Source organism: Felis catus, chromosome B3 (genome assembly GCF_018350175.1).
Source record: "Felis catus isolate Fca126 chromosome B3, F.catus_Fca126_mat1.0, whole genome shotgun sequence".
Lineage (NCBI taxonomy): Eukaryota > Metazoa > Chordata > Mammalia > Carnivora > Felidae > Felis > Felis catus.
In genome coordinates, this window is record NC_058373.1 from 18,356,006 (window position 1) to 18,379,392 (window position 23,387).

General features: G+C 44.8%; 1 protein-coding gene across 5 annotated transcripts in view; it reads right to left on the reverse strand.

The window, feature by feature from the left end:
• Positions 1-23,387, reverse strand: part of ADAMTS17 (ADAM metallopeptidase with thrombospondin type 1 motif 17) — a 346,632-nt gene that overhangs the window by 19,027 nt on the left and 304,218 nt on the right. For all 5 annotated transcript variants that reach the window (XM_023254981.2, XM_023254979.2, XM_023254980.2 and 2 more), the window contains one exon: positions 3,601-3,805. In XM_023254981.2, coding sequence (XP_023110749.1) covers positions 3,601-3,805 — 205 coding nt within the window. The remainder of the gene's footprint in view (positions 1-3,600; positions 3,806-23,387) is intronic.

Consider the following 23,387-nt stretch of genomic DNA (forward strand, 5'->3'; position numbering starts at 1 on the left):
TGGAGTGACAAGATGTAAATAGTGCGGTCCTGCGGGGTGTATCTGGAGCCTTCTCCCCGTGAGCTCAGGGAGGGACCTCGCCCGGGCTCAAAGACGGCTTACCCACCTCCACACCAAGCAGAAGGAAGCCCAGGCAGAGCAGATTTGTGACCTTGGGAGGACAGGTCTGACAGCGTGCATGATCTGGCCAGCAAGAGGGGACATGGCCATAGACCCATGGAGCCCTCCCTCATATCTGCCGGGTACGGAAGCCCTGTCTCCACCACGCAAACAAACATGGAACTCGTGGCGACAGGGAGCTGAAGGCGGTGTTCTGCCAAGATGTACAGACACAAGGAAACCCAGGCTGCCTGGGAAAGTTCCTCTCAACTGCTGGGTCCCAGAGCTATGGTGGGGACAGCTCATGAGTGTAGTAGCCCCAACATGGAGCCCTAGCAATGTGAATGCCTGTTTTCATACTTGCTTGATTTATCAGAAATACACAGCAGTGATATTCTTGAGCTACAATAAACTTGATTTTTAAAAAGTTCTACTGTGTCCCCTGAAAAAATGCACATAGAGATCAAATGTTATTCTTTATATTTCCATTATTAATGTTTACCCCAAAATGTTATTTACCTTTATTTATTTATTTTTTTAATGAATTCCCTGTCCCATTTAGCTCTCTGACAGGCCCCTTGGGGTTCTTCCCTTCCCTTCCCTTCCGTTCCCTCCCCTTCCCTCCCTTCCCCTCCCCTCCTTTCTTCCCTCTTTTCTTTTTGAAACTCAGATTGGCTTGTTTTAGAAGAAATATATAGGCAGGGTCATGATCCCACAATTCATAAGTTTGAGTCCCAAGTTGGGCTCTGCACTGACAGCAAGGAACCTGCTTGGGATTCTCTCTCCCTCCCTCTCTCTCTGTCCTTCCCCCACTTTCTCTCTCTCTCTCTCTCTCTCTCTCTCTCAAGGTAAATAAAGAAACTGTAGATGAAATACACAGGCTTCAGAACTGGTCACCTAGCGGGGAGCTGGACAGCATGAGTATTTGGTCCTGTGCATGGGTGAGGGACAGCTTAACAGGACCTCAGATACAAGGAGTCGGTCTATGGCAGGTGTTACCTTCCTGGGCAGGCTGGGTTGTGGCCAGGAGGGCTGCTGCAGGGAGCCTGGGTTCCTGAGTCAACCTTCAACTTCTGCTTCTCTGTACGGTGAGGCTCCATGACCATTTCATCAGCCCCACCCTCACCATTTGACGTGCGGGCTCCTCCCTGGCACCGACACCCACACCACTGGCTCTTTCTTCAACTAGAAGCCTACTTACCACTTATGCCTGAGTTTCTGCATTGTCTTACTCTATTCTGTGTTCCCTATCCCTTTCCCTTGAAGTTCAAATGCTAATGTCCAGTCTGTTTCTTTACCAAACCCTAGCTCAGCCCTTCTGACCACCAGCATTGGCTGGAAGCCTTAAGCCTTGAGAAAGAGGCAGCATTGCAGGTGGGGTTTCCTCTGGGGGACCTAGGAGGGCCATGTTCAGTTTCTCCCTTGGCCTCTGATCCAGGGATGGGGACCAGAAGCCCAGGACAGGAGAGAGTCACTATCTTTTGCCTCCTTCCTGGTTTCTGCTCCTCATTCTAGCAAAGCTGTGAAGAAGGTGGGGTGTAGACAGTAAGGGTGATCAACACTGCTGGCTGAATAAGGGTAACCTTGTTGATCAAATACATTTCTCTGCCATCAGAAACGTAAACCCATTTGTTTCCAGAAGAAATATTAAAGGGGTTGATTCAGCATGTGGTCAAGTAGTAGAAATACGAGTTTGGTGAGTATCTCATGAATGGGGGCGAGATTTGATTCCAAGTTCAATGTGCAGAAAGATGCATTTGGCTCAAGGCTGGGCTGAGCCAGAATTAGACTGATTGGTACAGATGCTATTTCAGCATTGGGATCACATATGCGCAAAGATACAGATGTGAAATTAGAGATATTTCTTTTTTAAAAAATTTTTTTGCATTTATTTATCTTTGAGACACAGAGCACAAATGGGGAGGCAGAGAGAGAGAGAGAGAGAGAGAGAGAGAGAGAGAGAGAGAGAGAGAGAGAATCCAAAGCAGGCTCCAGGCTCTGAGCTGTCAGCACAGAGCCTGACACAGGACTTGAACTCACAAACCGTGAGTGAGATCATGACCTGAGCCAAAGTTGGACACTTAACCGACTGAGCCACCCAGGTGCCCCTAGAGATATTTCTTTAAATCTTGCTTCAGTTGTCTCACCTTTTTCAATCTGGTATTCTTTAACACTATGGTGATAGCTGATAATGTCAGGTTTGGTTATTTTGGTAAGGACTTTTTTTCTCTTTTTTCTATGAGAAAGAATCCAAATGGAAAATGTATGGCTTTGATCTGATTACAGTGTAAATCTTGTTTGGATCAGGAGTCTGGTGATCAAGGATCTTAGGCTCAAGGTGGGTTGGGGGAAGACTGCATTCCTGCCTCTACCCCTCCAGCAAGTAGCCCCCCTCCCTAAAAGAGGTCCCTTGAACGTTTAACTTACAAACCTTAGTACATGTAAAAAAAATCAAAATTTTAAACTCTCTCTTTTCTCTAAAATATAATAACGGGCAGGTTAAAGACTCAAGTCTTTAAATGGGTACGTGTTAAGATCCGTCTGAAAAGTAATCCCCATTTCAGAGCAGCCAAGGGCAGACTTTTCGTTCATTAAGAATGGGCTGAATACTTTCTTATTCAAAATAATTCCAACTGTTTGGCAATAAAAAGGAACTTTAAAAATATTTTCCACACTGAAGAGTGTCTTGGATTTAGCCTTTCTGACTTTCCTAGAACACATTTGATGGGGGATCTGAGGGAAACTTGCCCTTTGTTCAGCTATTTTTTTGTTTTATGGCCAAACAGTCAAAATCATTAATGCAAAGTCAATGCAAAGCCTTGAAAGATGATATTACCAAAGATAAAATATTTCCAGAATCACTCTTCAGCCTAAGTTAAAACTTAAGGCTTAATTGACCTCTTTCCAACATGTTTTATGGCATGAGGTGTGTGATTCCAACTTGCACACTAAAAACTGTCCCTTCCAGCATCTGCTTGTCTCTTACAATCTACGAAGACTGACACAGAGTTCAAAGAAAGCCTATGATACCACCTTACCAATCTGATCACACTAAAGTTCAAATGTGTTGAAAGAAAATTAAAAGACTGGTCAGTTGTTCTGTCTGTCTACCTACTTATGTACACACCTACCCATCTATCCATCCATCCATGCACTCATCCGTCCATCCATCCATCCGTCCATCCGTCCATCCATCCATCCATCCAACTTTACATGAGAATTGTCATAGGAAATGGGATCAAACTGTGATATATACTATCAAAAACGTATACATGATCAAAGCCACATTATCCATGCTTTGTTTAGCCATATTGTTATCTCAGATGGAATTTAAGAATATGTGACTAGAATACATCTTTTGGTTATCTGGGGGTTGGCGAGGACTGTGATGTGTGGTATTGAGTCACAAATACCATGGAGGGAAAGGCACCAATTGGGTGGCAGACAAGGCACAGAGGCCCTGTTGGTGGGTTCAGCACTGGCGACAGCCCAGGCACCCACCTGTGACCACTCAGACGCCTCCCAGATGGACAGGCAGTCCTGGCCTTCACAGCTCTGCACTGGTGCTGGCCGGGGGCCCGGGCAATAGAGGGGCCGCGTGGTGACATGTGTGCCGTTCTGCAGCTGGTACACGCAGGTCACCTCCCGATGCTGGATGCCCTTCTCACAGGTCGCTGAGCAGGGGCTCCATGGGCCTGCCACCCACCTGTCCAGGAGGAGGAAAGACAGTGAAAAAATAACTGGGTGGAAAGGCCAGTTTCCCCGGAGGGCCTTCTGGACAGATCACGGCATCTTGGGTCTGTAGTGTGAGAGAGGGAGATAGACTCAAAGAGCTTTGCAATCAACTTTAGAAATAATTCAGAAGTATTAGGGCAGAGGAAGCCACATGAGTTGAGTAGTTCAATAGCTTATTCAAAACAGAAATCCTTCTGCACACAACACCTCTATGGCTGATTCAATTATTGCTCCCAAGTGGTCACTCTCCTTGTAGCGGGATTCCATATCCCACCCACTGTCTATGACGTGCTTTGTTCAATGGGGTGTGAGTGGACATGAAGCTGGCCATGTCCCAGCAGAAGCTTTGAGTGTGATTATGTGGTTTGGCTCTGGTTCTCCCTGTTTCCTGCCCTCTGCCATGAGAGCAGCAGGTCCCAATACAGGGGATGCTCCAACAGCTGAGCTCTGTAATAACGTGACACCATTTGTTGCAAGCCACTGAGATAGATACCGGGCTCGTTTGTCACTGCAACAAAACCAGACTGGTATAGCCTATGACAAGGGACACTCCAGGGCCAGCTTGAACACACCAGGACCAGGTACCCCCTGCTTTTCAAAGAGTGGATAGCCCTTTTGGGTGGGGACTGCCACTCTTGAGGAGGCAACTTGTGGGCTGTGACAGAACTGAGCTGTTGCAAGTGCTTGACTAGAACTTGGCCTACCTGCCTTATCTTTCAATGACCCCAGTTCCGCCATGGCTCCTGTTGGCCTTGTGGGGTTGGAAGGAAGCTGAGCAGTTGTAAATCATGATTTCTCAGGACACTGAGGGGGGCTTTGAATGGCCTTTTGGAGACACAAAAGGACTCTCTCCTGTTTGGTCCCTGCATGAGCCTCAAGTCCACCTAGCTCCCAGGAGCTCCCATGTTGACAGAATGGCTCAATCTATGGCCATGTCTGATAAACACACTCCTCTTCATCATCATCGAGTCCTAAATTGCTCAAACCAAATCTGATTATGCTATCCTATTGTTTAGAAATAACAGCAGTGTTGGGCACCTGGGTGGCTCAGTCGGTTAAGCGTCCCACTCTTGATTTCAGCTCAGGTCATGATCTCAAGGTTCGTGAGATCGGGCCCCGTGTCGAGCTCTGTGCTGACAGTGCAGAGCCTGCTTGAGATTTTCTCTCTTCCTCTCTCTCTGCCTCTCCCTCATTCATGCTCTCTATCTAAATAAAACACTTAAAAAAAACCCTAAAAAAATATATCAGCAGTGCCTTTCCACAGGCAGGTCCTTGAGGGGACACTGGATGGTGCCACCCCCCCCCCCCAATTCTTCTCCAGTTCTAGCTTACTTGCTCATTCACCCATCCTAGCATGGCATATTCACTGAGGGTTTCCCATATGCTGGGCACTGTCCTAGGTTCTGATGATGAGGCAGTGAACAAGACAAGGCCCTGCCCTACAAATCTTACCATCCTAATGGGGACAGACAGTAAATCAACAAATGTATACAATAGAATATAACACAGTAAACTATATATAACATATATCATATATGAATAGAGGAGATGCCACATGGTAGTAAGTGCTTCAGAGAAAAGTAGGGCAGTGTAGGGAAGGTCAGGGGACGAGGAGGGGGGTGAGCACACAAGTTGGCAGGGACAGCCTCACTGATAAGGTGACGTGTGAGCAGAGCCTGGAAGGAAGTGAGAGAGTAAGCAGAGAAGACTTCCAGGCAGAGGACACAGTGGGTGCAAAGGCCCTGGGGAGGAGTGTGCTGGCAGGGTTGAGGAGCAGCAAGGAGTCCAGTGTGGCTGGAGAAGGGGGGAGGAGGGAGGAGCGGAGAAAGGGGCATGAGAAGGCACAGGGGGGAGATTCTACAGGCCCTGGCTGGCCACTGTGGCTCTTGTTTGAATAAGATGCAGTCCTAGGGGGTTTGGAGACAGGAGTGACATGCCCTGCAGGGCAGCAGCAAGGAGACCAGGGAGGAGGCCACTGCACCAGTCCAGGCAGGGGATGAGGGTAACTTGTACCAGCTGGGGGTAGTGGTAGTGGTTGGGGTAAATGTTGAGAAGAGGGAGCTCCCCGGGCCCCTCCCTCCACTGCTCCTCCTCATCCCTTAGGGCAAGCTCAGGCCACCTCCTCTGACTTTCAGTCCCCTTGGAAGAGCTCATCACTGTCCTCTATGCCCCCAGGGAATAAATCCAGCGAAGCTTCTCTTCCCAGACCCCTTGCATAAACTGCAGGATGGAAAGGGATGCAAAGGAGTGTGTGTACCCTGGGGTGTGAGGACAAGTGACATGTTGCCTGTAAGTTGCTTACAGCAGCACCTGGAACACATCAGCCCTTATAACTTGTAGCAATTGTTATTCCTTATCTTCTCGGCAGGAGAAGATGAAGTCCCAGAGGGCAGTGAGCAAATCTTGCCCCCATTTCAGCACCTGACAACTATTTAAACGACACTGTAAGAACTAAACCCAATCCTTCCCATTTCTCCTTGTTCTGGTCTTTGGAGTGACATGATTACCTTCCTGAATATTTGAAGATGGCTCTGTTGTTCCCCTTGTAAGTTTTCTCTTATCCCGATCAAAATAATTTGCATGTGGCAGATCTGAATCCTTTCCCTTCTAATTCTCTAATCAGTCACTACTGTTCTCCAAATGGATTGCTTTGTCATGGACAAAATGGCCCAGATGGGGTCTGAAAGCAGCAGGAGAGAATGTGATGATTTTCTCTCTCTTTAAGTGGAGGCTCCATGTTTATTAATGCAGCTCAGCAACTTGCCATTTCTATTTTCCAAGCAAAATAGAACTTAGAGGACTCTCAGCCAGATCCCCTTTGTCCTGACCTTTTGCAACTGACTTTGTGAATACAAACGTCAGGCTTTAGGCTGATGACACCTGCTGTTGTGCTGACCCCAGCTGTGAACAGAGCTGTGTCCCCCTCCTGTCTTTTGTATTTGCTGTGCTTCCTGGAGGCCACCCCTGGGAACTGGGACCACTGCGTCATACTCATGAGAATGTCACCTGCAGGCTCTTGGCCAGAGGGTGCCAGTGTCTCCATCCCTGGGCACACAACCAGAGCATGTGCTCTAGGAAATATGCAAATTGACTCTGATCCACACAAAGGTCCATCTGGGCAGCCAAGGCGATGGGGAAGAGCTGGGAGAGGTTCAGCAGTCCCGCCTCAGACGTCTCCTATGCCTCCTGTTCTATCACTGACTGGAAGAGTCAGACCCGAGGGGATCAGATTCTTATAGAGCTGTGAGGGATTGCCAATCTTCCCCGTTCCTCCTTCCTTTGCTTCTGGTGTCTCTTGTGCATTTTGGGTGCTTTGCAGCAGTATGACAGAATGGAAAACAGCCTATGCGTCCCTCCTCCCCTTTCCAGAAGAATCCTTTGACCCCCTGCAGTGTCCCCTGTTGCTGTTGCCCAGAGTCTGGCAGAGGAATGGGTGACAGAGCTTCACACATGTAGACATCCATGAAACTGATCTATGGTCAGCCCTGCTCCTTAACTGGAGGGGGGGGGGTTTCTCTGTCCCCTGGGGCTGTGTAAAAGCGCTGTCCCTGCTCCTGTCCTTGGGGTGATAGTTACTGTCAGATGTACTGAGGATCTGCTGAGATTCAAAACAAGCTCTGTCTGAGGCCAAGGCACCCTTCCAAACCTCCTGTGGCTCTCACAGATGACCCCACACCTGCAAGTTACACGTGGGGCAGCTCATGGCACATTCCCATCTCCTTGCCCCTCCACCCTTCCTTCTCCCCTCCCACTTCCCAGCTCCACACAGGGATCTGGTTATCCAGACGCAACCATGGCACAACACCTCAGGAGAACGTACAACAAAATATCATTCAGCCTTAAAAAGGAAGGAGATTCGAAAACACCCTACAATATGGAGGAGCCATGGGGACATCATGCTGAGTGAAATAAGCCAGTCAGAGAAGGACAAGTCCTGAAGGACTCCACTTACATGAGGTAACTGGAGTAGATTCAGAGACAGAAAGTAAGATGGGGGCCATGAGGTGGGAAGGAATGGGGAGCTAGTGTTTAAGGGGTGCAGAGCTGTACGTGAGCAGGAGGTGGGGTTCTGGAGACAGACGGTAGTAATGGGCACTCAGTGTGAATGTGCCTAATGCCACTTAAACTGTACACTTAAACAGGGTTGAGGCGGTAAATGTTATGTGTATTTTCATCACAATTGAATTTAAAAAATTTTAATATATTTTATCATCAAGTCAGCTAACATACAGTGTATACAGTGTGCTCCTGGTTTTTGGGGTAGATTCCTGTGATTCATTGCTTACATACAACACCCAGTGTTCATCCCAACAAAGTGCCCAACTAGACAGAGAGTGAGAAGGGAAGGGGCAGAGAGAGAGAGGAAGAGAGAGAATCCCAAGAAGGCTCTGTGCTTGATCTTGCGAACCATGAGATCACGACCTGAGCCAAGAGCTGGGCGCTCCTTCAGAATTTAAGGAAGCGATGGTTAGGAACAGGAAGTAAGTGAGAGAAGGACAAGGAAGTGAAGTGTTCTCAAGTCCCAGGGAGGCCATGATGAGCCGGTGAGAAAGGCTGGTGCTCAGCTCTGTGCAGACATCAGGTAACCGCGGAGCATCCCTGAAGGGCATCTTCACGGAGCGCCTGTTGCCCCGCCTGAGACTTGTGCCCAACCAGCTCTAGGAGAGCTGTTGCCCCACATAGGCCGCAAGTTGCAGGGGATTGGAGCTATTTTTCAGCTAGACTTGTTTTTGCTCATCTTGACAAACAGCCACATTCCCTCCGTGAGGCCGGGGGAGCAAAAGATGACTTTCTGGAAACTTTGTTGCTGGTGGCTGAAAGAAACCATTTTACCAGCAGCCAGGAAGTCTGCAGGAGGGTCCTCTGTGGGAGAGGAACATCATGCAAGTAAACATCAGAGTGAAGTCCCACTAATCCCGAGTCCAGGAATGGGAGGAAGGAACTGTGATTCCGTAAAACAATTCATATTACAAGTGCAGCTCAAGCCTGATTGTTTTTTCACTCATGTCCTCTAAAAACCTTAACAGTGACATTTATTAGCTAAGTTTGAGTTTGTAGATCTTCTTAAAAGCAGTAAAATTCATGCTTCAGGAAGCCCCCATTAACACTTCCTTAGTTCGGGCCACCCTTCCTCGGTTGCTCTCGAGTCTGGAAGGACTGAATTCCTTTCCTGTCCAGCAGGAAACAGACTCAGCTCCTCCGCACATACTTCAAGTTTAATGCTTCTCATCAGATCCTCCAGGCAGCTCAGTCACTGCCTGAGACCTTGTATTCTTTTTTTCTTTTTTTCTTTTTTTTTTATTGCTGCTGCAGCAAATGACCATAAACTTAATGGCGCAAAACAACACAGATTTATTATTTTATGCTCCTGGAGGTTGGAAATCTGACATGGATCTCACTGGTCTAAAACAAAGGTGCTGCCGGGGCTGGTTCCCTCCAGATGCTCTGGGAAGACTTGCCTCTTCCAGCTTCTAGATGCTGCCCCAGTGCCTTGGCGTATGCTCTTGTCTCCATCTTCAACGCCAGCAGCATCTGGCCAAGCCCTTCTCATATGCTATCACTCCAACATTCTCGTCTGCCTTCTTCCTCCACTTTTAAGAACCTTTGTGATTGCACTGGACCCAAGCAGATGATACAGGATAATCTAGTTTAGGGCCAACTGATTAGCAAGCTGTAGTAGTTTGCTTTTTTTTATTGCTGGAAAAAGTACCACAAACTAGGTGGCTTAAAACACCAGAAAGCTATTCTCTCACAGTTCTGCAGGTTCGAAGCCAGAAGGCAAAGTGTCGTAGGGTTGCTTCCTTCTGAGGGCTGTGAGGAAGATGTTCTATGCCTCTCTCCTAGGTTCTAATGACAGCTGGCAATTCTTGGTGTCCCTTTGCTTGTATGTATGTTACTCCATCTCTGCCTCTGTCTTCACATGATGTTCACCCTGTGTCTCCATGTCCTTACATAGCTGTCTTTGGAAGGACACTAATCATATTAGGTTAGGGGCCCACCCTACCTCAGTGTGACCTCACCTTAACTAATTACAGCTGTAATGACCCTACAGAATGTGAACAAGGTCACATTCTGAAATACTGACGGCTAGGACTTCAATGTCTTTTTTGGTGTATGTGTGGTGGTGGAGATGCAGTTCAACCCATCACACAACTTTATTTCCAATTGCAACCCTCTGATTTCCCTAATTTCCCTTTGACATGTAAAGGGAGTTCCAGGAATTAAGATCGAGATCTCTCTGGTGGGGGGCACTATTCTGCCTACATTCCAGTTCTGAAAATTTCAGCTTCTATTCAAAATTCACTTTCTGTTCAGATCTTGATTTGGCTGAGATTTAAACTAGGTAAAAATCTTGTGAAACCCTCTGCAATGTGTCTTAGTTGTTACAAAGAAACAATGACATATTTAGGATCAAGTTCTTTTGACACAGTTATTTTATGTTGACTATCTAGGGAATCTTAAATATAGAGAGCCAGAGAGAGAACACTGGTAGGTCATTCATTTTCAACAACTTCAAACTATAAACAAAACAAAACAAAACAAAAAACTGTGAGATGTATTTCAACACAAGATGTGTTGAAGCTAACAAGTGTTGTGTCTAAGGGATTCAGTCAACTTTATGCATCTACAAAATGCATCAGTAAGAAGGATCTGATATTGGCTGAGCATCGATCTATGCTTAGCTCTGTGCCAGGAATGTTCCCTACATTAGTTAAATTAACCAACGTAAGGAAAACAAGATGCCAGTATGTGATAATCTGAGCAACTGTTATGGAGACAAATGTCAGGCATAGGATCCTATAGGCCACGTGTAAAACATCACAGCATAAAAAGAATGATGGGAAACATCTCAGCCAAGTGTGTGGTCCTTGGGGGAAAGAGAAACATATAAACAGACAATTTCTTCACTATCTTATAAGTGCTGTGGAGGAAATGGACCTTGAGTTGGGTCCTGATGGTCAATGTGAAGTTGGCCAACAAAAGAAGCAGGACTGGTGCTCTCATAGAGAGAGCCTGCCCATGATCCCATGATATTTAAGCAGCAGGGGGAGGGAGGGAGGAGAGAGAGAGAGAGTGTGAGCAAGCAGCTGCCCAGTTTGGGATGGCTGGTTCTTGAGGAGTACTTAAGGGCGGGTGGAAGAGAGGTTGCCTTGGGTGTCTCAGGTAACCATGAATCTTGGGACAAGATGATGACTTTCACTGAGGCAGTAGTGCAGAAAAACAGATATAAGACTATTCAAGAGTAGGGTTGAAAGGGCTTTGGGTATGTGGGGTCAAGGTGATAAAGGGGGCAAGAGTCAAGCTCAGGATTCCAATGGGCTCAGAGGAGGCCAACAGTACCTCCACTGCAAGGGAGAACATGGGGAGAGGATTTAGCTTGGGGGCAGAAGGGTGGGCACCACTTTGAGAGGGTCAGGTTGAGGCAGCCGGTGGCAGCTGAGTGGTACTGGGAAGGGTCTGAAGGTGCAGTTCTGAAGTTCAGGGGTGGGATCTGGGGTGGAGACACAGGGTTGGAAGTCATCAGCAACAAGGTCATGGTAGAAAGCAAGATAAGAACAACTCACCCAGGGAGCTTCTACAGGAAGAAAAGAGGATGGGGGACAGATGGCAGGGGTTGGGGATGCAAGCATCTATGATTGGAATAAGGAGCCAGAGAAGGAGCAGCCAGCAAGGCCAGGGAGGGTGGGAGGACTGTTCAAGAGAAGCCAGGACAGGGTTGGTTTGGAGGAGGACTGAAAAGCATTCTCTGGATTTAGCCACAAGGAGGTGTTGCTGACACAGGAGAGGTCCCAGGGAGAAGAGGGTGCCAGCACTGTGAATGCAAGGTTGAATGAGGGTAGAGAAGACAGACTTCGAGAATGCCCCTTCAATAAATCTGGTTTGATGCCTACACAGCGGGGTCCACAGACTCTCAGTCCTGGAGTAATAATGCCCAGGCTTTGGAAACCAGGCCTGTCCTCACGGCAGAGGTAAGGAAGACGTCTGACTACTCTCACTGAGGCTCTGGGCAGGTGGGCTGCACATGGAGGAAGGCTGAGTTAGAAGGTTAGACCTGAGGACTGAGGGGTGGAAGCAACGGATCCAGAACAGACAGGGAGGTTTCTCTCATGGACACATCTGTCTAGAGGGGCCGCCCCTGCCCACCGGCAGTGGCTTTGGGAAAAGTCATCCCAGCACAGATGGCAGAGCGGGAGACCTGTCAGAGACCTGCATAACGTCTAAGACACGGGTCAGGGACTGGGTGAGTAGAGAGAATGTATGACTGGGATTGCCACTGTCTCCCCTTGGGATTTGGTGGCAGAGTTCAGGCCAACTGGCTCGTGTACCTTGAAAACGGGTCTGGCCTGAAGAACGATCGTGTCCATCTGTAAGCCATGGAGGACCCAGGCAGTCTGATTTGGAAAACCAGACAGATCGAAGCTCTCCCTTCTCACTTACTCTTTGTCAAGAGAAAGTTGGAAAGCACAGGCTCACCTTTGCCCTCTGGTGGGTCAGCACTATACTCTGTGTGGGCATGGTCACCCCTCTGCTTTGTGGCCTGGTCCTTCCCTGCCGCCATCTTGCTTTCACCTCCCAGAGCTCCCAGGGGAAGGACTTTCTGCATTACAGGTGGAGAGACCACTGGGACACGTGACCAGGCTCACCCGAGACCCACCAGTTATTAAGTAGCGGGGGTTTGTGTGTGTGGTGGGAGGTCCTCTGTGTCCCAATCCAGGGGCTTTGTTTTTCACTTATACAATTATGCTTCTGGTTAGGGTACGCCTGACTAACCTCCCCATGATACCTGTAAATCAAAGGTGCCCACGTATTCAGTCACACATTCTCAAATTCTCAGAAGCCCACATTCAGGACCTGGACTCGAGTCTTCACCAACTCACCAGCCACGTGACCTTGGGCACATCAGTACTCAAGCCTCAGTTTCCTCCTCTGCACAATGTCGGTAGTACTTTCCTCTCACAGGCTTTGGTGGAGGATTGGCCCACGTGATCTCTGGTTACGTGGTCCAGGCCCAGATGATAAATGCATGGGAGGTAAGATCCCAGGGAAATGGCTGGCATGGAGGAGGCCCCCAGGGATGTGGGTCTCTTCTCCTCCTCCCCTGTGCAGGGCTGCTGTCCATTGGGCTGTGAGGGTGCAGCCAAGGAAACGCATACACCTTGCTCTGCCTTCCCGTGGATGACAAGGCCTTTCTCAGCACACCTGAAGTTTCGGTCACTGCGTGTGCTGCACGCTTGGGGGTCAGGAGACATGGCAGAGGCCAGCTGGCCAAGTGCCGGACCTCCTGGACTCTCTGCCCAAAACACCACAGAGGACCCTCAGGCAGCAGCAGACTCCCATCTGCCCGAGTCACTCTTGCGTCTCCAGCCAGATTAGAGCCAACAACTCCGTTACGAAAACAATCAAAACACGACTTCAACACGTGTCATTTATAGTCTCTGAAGATACGTGGCTGCTTTTATGGAACAGATGTCTGCGAAAGAAGGAGCGGGGTGAGGAGGGACAACAGGGGCTTCACAGGCCCAGCTGTGATGCTCTCCCGAGGGGACCAGGGTGATGCTTTACAGCCGCACGTTCGGCTCCAGCTCAGCATTTCTCCATCTATGACTTGAGAATTATGAGTTCTCATATACATTCCCCCGAAAAGTAATATTATTCACATATTTGTTTTTTTAAAGGAGGAAATGAAAACCTGAAGGGCATAATGAGGAACGAATATGCTAGTCTGTGAATGTGAGCTTTTGTGGGCTTGAGGGTGTTAGTCCAGCCCTGAGAACCAAGATGAGTGACTGGCCAGAGCCCGAGAACCTTCCCCATTTTCCTGCAAGGGTCTTTGGATCACTGTGGTTGGTTCTCATTTGCTAGGGAAAAGAAGGCAAAGAGAGGGAGGGGGGATGGAAGGAAGGGAGGGAAGGAGGGAGGAAGGAAGGAATGATGGACAGAATTCCACACTTAGCTAAAGTATAGTTTAAGGGAAAATGTGTTAAAAATAGTTTCTCGGGGAGCCTGGGCGACTCAGTTGGTTGAGGGTCTGACTTTGGCTCAGGTCATGATCACACGGTTCATGAGTTCAAGCCCTGCGTCTGGCTCTCTGCTGTCAGTGCAGAGCCTGCTTCAGATCCTCTGTCCCCCCCTCTCTCTGCCTCTCCTCTGTGCTCTCTCTCTCAAAAGTAAATAAACTTAAAAAAAAAAAAAGGTCTCTCTAGAGGAGGTGGGGGAGATGGGCAAAATAGGTGATGGGGATTAAAGACTACACTTATGATGAGAGCTAAGTAATGTATAGAACTGTTGAATCACTGTATTGTATACCCGAAACTAATATAACACTGTATGCTAACTACATTGGACTTAAAATAAAAAACTTGATGAAAAAATGGTTTTTCTAGATATTATACCAGCTAATCCTTTTTGATGGCTTCCTTTGTACTGGGCAGTGTTCTCAGCACCTGACATGATTCAACTTACTTGATCCTTACAATGGTCCTATATAAAGCCATCCTACAGATGGGGAAATTGAAGCACAGAGAGGTTAAGTGTCTTGCCCAAGGTCACACACTAGTAAGTGGAAGAATCATGTAACAGTTCCACTGAAGTGTAAGTCACATAGCATATAATTCATCCACATATGGAGGACAATTCAATAGATTCACAGAGTTGTGAAACCACCACCAAAATCAATTTTAGAACACTTTAGTTACCCCCCAAAGAAATCCCTATGCCTTAGCTGCCATCTTACGTACCCCCTATTTCCATCCCTCCCAGCCCTACACAATCACTAATCTACTTTCCATCTTTATAGATTTGCCTCTCCTCGACATTTCATATACATGGAATCCCATCACATGTGGTTCTTTGTGACTGGTTTCTTTTTTTAGCATAATGTCTCCAAGGGTCATGTATGTTGTAGCATGGAGCAGTATTTAATTCCCTTTTATTGTTGAATAAATAATATTGTTGCATGGATCTACCACGTTTCATTTATCAGCTCATCAGTTCATGGGCATTTGGGCTGTTTCCACGTTTTGGCTATTATGAATCATATTATGATGAACATCTGTGTATAATTTTTGTATGGATGGCTGTTCTCATTTCTCTTGGGTATATTCCAAGGAGTGGAATTGCTGGATGATATGTTAACTCTAAGTTTAACAATTTAAGGAATTTAAGACTTTTCCAAAGCAGCTGCAACATTCTGCATTCCTGCAGTAGTTAATGAAGGTTCTAAGTGCTCTACATCCTTATACATTTTTGCTAGTGTCTGTCTTTCTGATTATAGTCATCCTGGTGGGTGTAACGTGGTATCTCATCATAGTTTGGTTTTATTGTGGCAAAAGACACATAACATAAAGTTTAACATTTTAACCACTTTTAAGTGTACAGTTCAGCGGCATTCACTACATTCACACTGCTGTACAGCCATCACCACTATCTTCCAAACTTTTCTTCTTCCCAAACTGAAACTCTGGACTCATTAAACAAGAACTACCTATGCCCATTTCCCTCCAGCTCCTGGAAGCCATCATGCTTTCTGTCTCTATGACAACTTATATGATACAACTTATATAAGTGGAATCACACAATATTTGTCCTTCCGTGAGTGGTTTATTTAGCATAATTTTCTTCAAGTCTCATCCCTATGGTAGCAGGTGTCAGAATTTCTTCCCTTCTTAAGGCTCATGGTATGTATGTAATACATTTCATTTATTCATTTGTCCATTGATGGACACTTTGGGTTGCTTCCACTATTTGGCTGTTGTGAGTAATGCTGCTATGAACATGGTTGTATTTTTTTTTTTTTTTTTTTTTGGTCTTTGCTTTCAATTCTTTTGCATATATACCCAGAAGTGGAATTGTTAAGTGATATGGTAATTCCGTATTTAAATTTTTTGAGGAACCATAATGCTGTTTCTCACAATGACCGCACCACTTGACATTCCAATCAGCAATGTACAAGGGTTCTAATTTTGCCACATCTTCGCTAACACTTGTTTTTGATAGTAACTATCCTAACGGGTGTGAAGTGATTATCTCGTGATTTTGAATGGCATTTCCCTAATGACTAGTGATGTTAAACATCTTTTCATATACTTAGTGACCATTTGTATCTTTTTTTTAAATGTTTATTTATTTTTGAGAGAGAGAGGGAGACAGAGCATAAGTGGGGAAGGGGAAGAAAGAGGAAGACACAGAATCTGAAGCAGGCTCCAGGCTCTGAGCTGTCAGCACAGAGTTCAAGCAGGGCTTGAATTCATGAACAGTGAGATCATGACCTGAGCTGAAGTTGGATGCTCAACTGACTGAACCACCCAGGCGCCCCCTGTTGTAGAAATACATATTTGGAGAAATACATAACCAAGTCCTTAGCCTATTTTTAAATTGGGTTGTTTTTTGTTGTTGATTTATAGGAGTTTTTAAAAATATATTCTGGAAATTACTCCTTTAACAAATATATGATTTGCAAATATTTTCTCCCATTATTGGACTGCCTTTCACTCTGTTGATAGTGTCTTCGATGCATAAAAGGTTTTCATTTTGATCAAGTCCAGCTTATCTCATTTTACTTTGTTTTCTGTGCTTTTCTAGTTATATGTAAGAAATCATCACCAAATCCAATATCCTGACACTTTTTTCCTACGTTTTCTTTTAAGAGTCTTACAGTTTTATCTCTTACATTTAGGTCTTTGATCCACTTTGAGTCAATTTTTGCATACAGTATAAAGTAAGGTCCAACTTCATTCTTTTATATGTATTTACCATTTGTTGGATTTCTTTGTGGTTTTGATTTGTATTTCCCTGATGGCTGATGATACTGAGTATCTACTCATGTGCTTATTGGCCATTTTGCAGACCTTTGGAGAAATGTCGATTCGGATGGTTTGTCCATTTTTAATTGGATTGTCTTTTATGTTACTGAGTTGTGTTATTTATATATTCTAGATACGACTACTTTATCAGATATATGATTTCCAGAATTTTCCTTCAATTCTTTTAATTATATTTTCATTTTCTCAATGATTTTGAAGCACAAAAGTTTAAAATTTGGATAATGTCTAGTCATCTATTATTTTTTCTTTTGTTGTGGTGATTTTGCTCTCATATATAACAAACCATTGCCTAATCTGGAATCAGGAAGATTTATGCCTATGTTTTCTTGTAAGTTTTAAAGCTTTAACTCTTATATTTAGGTCTTTGATTCACTTTGAGTTCACTTTTGTCTATGGTATAAGCTAGGGATCCAACTTCATTCTTTTGCATGTAAACATCCAGTGTCTCAGCACAATTTGCAGAAAAGGTTCTGTTTACCCATTGAATTGTTTTGGAATCCTTGTCAAAAATCAACTAACAGTAAATGTAAGGGTTTATTTCTAGACACTCAATTATATTCTATTGTTCTTTATGGTCTCTCTTTATGCCAGTACCATACTGTCTTGATTACTCTAAATTTGTAGTAGTTTTTGAAATCAAATAATTTTTCAGTCCTCCACCTTTGTTCTTATTTTTTAATGTTTATTTATTTATTTTGAAAGAGAGAGAGAGAGAGAGAGAGAGAGAGAGAGAGCAAGTGGGGGAAGGGCAGAGAGAGATGGAAAGAGAATATCCCAAGCAGGCTCCATACTCAGCACAGAGCTTGATATAGGGCTCAATCTCATGACTATGAGATTATGACCTGAGCTGAAATCAAGACTTGGACGCTTAATCAACTGAGCCACCCAGGGACCCCTGTTCTTAAAGATTGTTTTGACTATTAGGGGTTCTTTGCAATTCCACATGAACTTTAAAATCTGTTTGTGCAATAAAGACAGCTGGAATTTTAATAGGGATTGCATTATAGCAACCTATACCTATATTTTATAGATATAATAGTGAAATTTTAATAGAGATCATGTTATAGCAGTAGATCAATTTGTAGAGTATTTCCATCTTAACAATATGAAGTTTTCCAGTCCATGAACATGGGATGTATTTAGATATTCAATACTTCTTCAATAACATTTTGTTGGGGCGTGGCTCAGTTGGTTAAGCATCCAGCTCTTGATCCGACATGTAGCTCGGGTCATTATCTCACAATGTGAGTCTCGCACCAGGCTCTGCACTGACAATGCAAAGCCTGCTCGGGATTCTCTCTCTCTCTCTCTCTCTCTCTCTCTGCCCCTCCCCACTCATGCTTGCTCTCTCTCTCTCTCTCTATAAAAATAAATAAACCTTAAAAAATGTTTTTTGTTTTCAGTGTAGAAATCTTGTACTTTTTTTGTAAAATTTTTTCTAAGTATTTTATTGATTTTGATGTTACAGTAAACGGAACTGCTTTCTTAATTTCCTTTTCAGATAATTCATTGCAAGGGTATGGCTATGTAATAGATTTTTGAATATTGATTTCATATGTAATAACTTTGCTTGCTCAATGCATATATTAGTTTCAGTAGCTTTTTAGTGGATTCTTTAGAAATTTCCTATATATATAAGACCGTGTCATCTGCAAATAGATACAGTTTCACTATTCCAAACCAGATGCCTTTTCAATGTCACTTCATTTTCTTGCCTAATTTCTCTGTCTAGAACCACTGGTACAAAGTTGAAGATAGGTGGTGAAAACAGACATTCTTGTCTTGTTCCTCTCTTAGGGGGAAAACATTCAGTCTCCCTCAAGTATGATGATAGCTGTGGGTTTTTTATAGATGTTCTTTATGAGGTTGAGGAAACTCCCTTCTATTCCTAGTTGGTTGAATTCTTTGACTGTGATGAGTATTGCATTTTGTCAGCTGTTTTGTGTTTGTCAATTGCAATGATAATGCGATCTTGTCTTTTATACTGTTGATGTGGTATGCTACCTTAATTGATTTTCAGATGATAAACTGACATTGCATTCCTGGCATGAGTTCCACTTGGTTATGATGTATAATCCCTTTTATATTGCTGGATTCATTTTACCAATATTTTGTTGAGGATTTTTGTGTCTTTATTGATAAGAGACACTGGTCTGTAGTTTCCTTGTAATGTCTTTGTCTAGTTTTGTTATCAGGGTAACACTGGCCTTATAGAATGAGTTGTAAAGTGCTTCCTCCTCTTCCGCTTTTTAGATGAGTTTGTGAAGGACTGATACTAATTCTTTTTTGTATGTTCGGTAAAATTCACCAGTAAAGGCATCTGATCCTGGGTCTTTCTTTGCGGGAAGTTTGATTACTAACTCAGTCTCTTGTTATAGGTCTGTTCAGGTTATCTATTTTTTTCTTCAGTCAGTTTCAATAGTTTGTGCATCTGGGAATTTGTCCATTTCATCTAAGTAATCTAACTTTCATATCAGTAGCACTTTTATTTTTTCAAAATAGTAGCACCAAATCTCCACATAATAATGGGGAGAATTGGGGGTACTTAAGGGGTCACATGTGCCAAAGTCACTGTGTTGTTTGAGAACAGGGTAGTGATTCTGAGTAACTCTGGACTTTACTAAAACTCTGACAATTAAGATATATGGGAAACATTTAAGGGTAACCATCAGAAGAACAGAAAAACTAATAGAAGGAAAAGAAGGAAATAAGAAATGCTTGCTAGTTTTAAATGTTTTGTAATTTTCGTTACCATTTCTTCTTTTTCTTTTTTTTTTTTTTTAGAGAGATAGAGAGTGCGTGCAAGTGGGGGAGAGGGACAGAGGGGGAGAGAAAGCAAATCTTACACAGCCTTCACACTCAGTGTGGAGCCCGATGTGGGGCTCAATCCTACAACCTTGGGATCGTTACCTGAGCCAAAATCAAGAATTGGATGCTCAACTGACTTGGCCACCTGGGAGCCCCAGTACCATTTCCTTTTTAACCCATGAGTTATATATATTTCTAGTTTCTGAAAATATAGAGTAAGATGGATCACTACTTTTTACCGCTTACTTCCAATGTAATTTTCTTGTGCTCAAGAAACACAATGTGTTTTGTTACCTTGGTCACCATAAATGCAGCCTTGTCAATCAATGGAAAAGGAGTAAACTACCCATTATGAAATACAGAAGCAACAGATTATCATTTGGAAGAAATAAATGCATTGCCTCAACTCATACAGAGAAAGACATTCTGGATAGGTTAAAGCCTTATATATAAGAAAAGCCAAACCTTAAAAGTTCTAGAAGAACATGTAAAGAAATGTATTTATGACTGGCAAGGTAGGGAAGGAATTGTCAAACAAGACAAAAGAAGCACAATCCTCAATTAAAAGTTAATCAATGCAACCTACTCAAAGGTAACAGCTTTTACTCAAACACACCATAGATGAAAAGACAGGAAGATATTTATAATCCAGGATGTATAAATCAATTTCTTGTCAATGCTCATAAACCAATTAGGAGCAGATAAATGGCCCAACAAATTAATGGTCAAAGAACAGGAGAATATATCACAGAGGAAGAAATATCAGTATCTTCTTAATATGTGAAAATACTCAATCTCACTACAGAGCAGTGGAGTTAAAAAATCAAATAGTGACGCACCATTTCCTGCCTACCAGACTGGCAACCCTAAAAGGTCTGATGAAACCAAAATTTGAGAAAGTTCAAGCTGCACACATCTTGTGACTCTAATTCAGTTTCTATGGGTACAGTTTCTTGCACACGTGCACAAGAAAACTGGATAAGGATGTTCCCTGCATAATTGTTTGTATAAACCTCGACTGGCAGACTCTCCGAATGTCCACCAATGGCAGAATGACTAAAATACATAAGATGAAATAATACAAAGTCCAGAAAATAGATGCACCATAGCCACAGTGGCAACATGAACAGATCCCAAAGGCAAAATGAATGGACATATGCTATGACCTTCTTTAAACATGCCAGATTATACTTTTTCTTGTTTGTGGATATATATAAATACAGTAAACGTTTGAAAATTTGGGTGGGAAGCATACACACCAAAGGGAGGGAAGGAGAACAGGACTGGAGGGGTCAGGGAGGATTATAAATATGTCTGTAATATATTATTACTTAAAACATGGGAAGTGATGGGGCGCCTGGGTGACTCAGTCGGTTGGGCGTTCCACTTTGGCTCAGGTCATGATCTTGCGGTTCATGAGTTCGAGCCCCATGTCAGGCTCTGTGCTGACAGCTCAGAGCCTGGAGCCTGCTTTGTATTCTGTGTCTCCCTTTCTCTCTGTCCCTCCCCCTCTGGTGCTCTGTCTCTCTCTCAAAAAAATAAACATTAAAAAATAAATTTAAAAAAACATGGGAAATGAAAATGGCAGTTGTGAAGATGTTAAAATGGGGAGGTGCAGTCATAGGTGTTTATCAGTCTCAGTATTTTTCTGTATATATGAATATGCATACAAGAAAAATACATATACACACCAGAGCCAGGTCAGTATGTACTAACTGACCTTGACTGCAGACAGTGGCCACAGCTGTGGTCAAACAAGAACATGGTGCCCAGGCCCAGGGACAGACATCTGTTACCTGCGGCCACAAAGGTCATGTGCTGCCATATCCTTCCTTTTTAAAAGCAAAGCCGAAAATCCAGAGTCTTTTTGCAATCTCCTTATGTAAAAATGTTGGAAGAGGATTCTAAAACCTTAAGATGCCCGTGTGGGCCAAGCCATGTCTGCTGTGGAATTTGGCCCTGCAGTCTCCAGTCTAGGACTTCACACTTGAATATTCCGGGGAGGTGGCTGTGGTGGTTCAGACTTTAAACCCAAGTAGCGAGATGTGTATTTTCCTCCACCTCTTACCTGAGGAGGCCACTCTGCACCATTTGCCTGCCACAAGGGTCCTCCATCATTGCTTTGGTCCCCACGTTCCTGTTCCACGCACATACTAGTTTATCTTTTGATCGGCTGAATAGGTTAGCCCCAAGAAGTCTGTCCTAAGAAGATTAGGAAAAAAGACTCCCCTGGATTAATGATGTGACATGGTTTTCCCAAGACGACAGTCTGAGTAGTACCAATCAGAAATAACACCAAAGTCCTGCACCAAGCGGGCAGCAGAAAACACCCAGTGGCCTGATTAACACCAGCAGGAGTCCCTGCCTGGCCGTCGCAGCTACACAAAATTATTCAACGTGAAAACATGCAAGCAGACCTCCCCAACATTCCTCCGTCGCTGCTGCCCCACTTTGGCTATGAAAATGCTCAGAATTTCACAAGACTCTCTGAAAATGTTCCTAGGGGGAGTTCTCAAGAGCTGCAGTGAGCCAGCTCTGCGTCTTCTGGAAGGGGTACAGAGGGGAAAGGCCGTTGTGTTTGGAGGGACAGAGGCAGGGCTCCAGCACGACCAGCCTGAAGAGCTGGCTGACTCTGGCTCTGAGCTCGCCCTGGGAGGGTTCTGGCACACAGATTTATGAGCAAGAGAATTTATAGCTCTGCCCGCTTCCCCACCCACGACTACCTTTAATTGCAAGCCTCACATTTGCTCCCTGCACCCCTCCCACCAAAAGTGCTCCCTGACTGCCCCAGAGCAGACAGGAGCTAGCCAGACCCTTCAACAACAACCTCCAAGGTGACTCTCTGTTGGTCTATTTCAAATCCCTGGTGCCTCACACCATGCTGCTGTGTTAGAAGTGGTGGCTCTGCTGGTTATGGCTTGTGAAAGATTGTGCCCACCGTGAACCTGAGAAAAAATTCTTCAGGGGTGACAGACATCCAGGCCAGGCCTAGGGGGAGAAGGCTGGGTGATGCGGGACCCAAATACCATTCAGTGACTGGTGTCCTGCAATGTCTACCCTCCTGCACTAAATGAAATGACTCAGGGTCTTTGGTGAGCATAACTTATCCTAAAAATCCTTAATGCAGCTGATGTCTTCGACACGTTTGACACTGGCCACCACTCTGCCTGATTATTGCTGGCTTTCTCCTTGACTCCTTAGATGCTGACAGCTCTTGCCACCCTGTCTCTGGTCTCTGTGGCCTCCTTCTCCCCAATTCTCTGGATTCTGGCCCTCCCCTTGGTTCAGTCTTTGGCTCTTTTGCTCCCATGGCTCATTTTTCTTTTTCCAGACCTTACTTATGCCACAGTTTCCATAGGTACTTTGATACAGAGGACCCCTGATTCTCCACCTTGGGAATTCTGTCTCTCATTGACAGCTGAGAGAACAGCAGGGAATCCCACCACACCTCTGGCTCTGGGTGGGTGTGGTCATAAACCATTCCTATTTTCCCCACTGACAAGTCCCGTGGCCCCTTCTTTCCCAGAGAGCAGCCATGCAGGATGAGGATCCAGTGGGCAGTTCAGAATGCTCCCTCAGCCATGTCTAAGCATTGCCAAGCTAACCTCCACAAGGAATCTCCAATCTGCCTCATTTTCCCATTTCCATGGCCACCCTTGCCTGGGGTATGGTTACACCCTCCTAACTGGTATCCTGTCTTCTTCCCTTCAAGTGATCTGTGTACTTCTTCCATGGCTTCAATCATGTGACTTTCTCACTCTGAAATTTTCAATGGCTCCCTAGGACCTATTGTTTTTTACATCCTGGGCCTGGCAATCAAGGCTCAGTCTGATAATTGAGTCATTCCTTCAGCCCTGCTCCTCCTTCATTCCACCAAAGATTGCAGATGTTTTCAGGAATATATGCAAGCCAACAAAAATA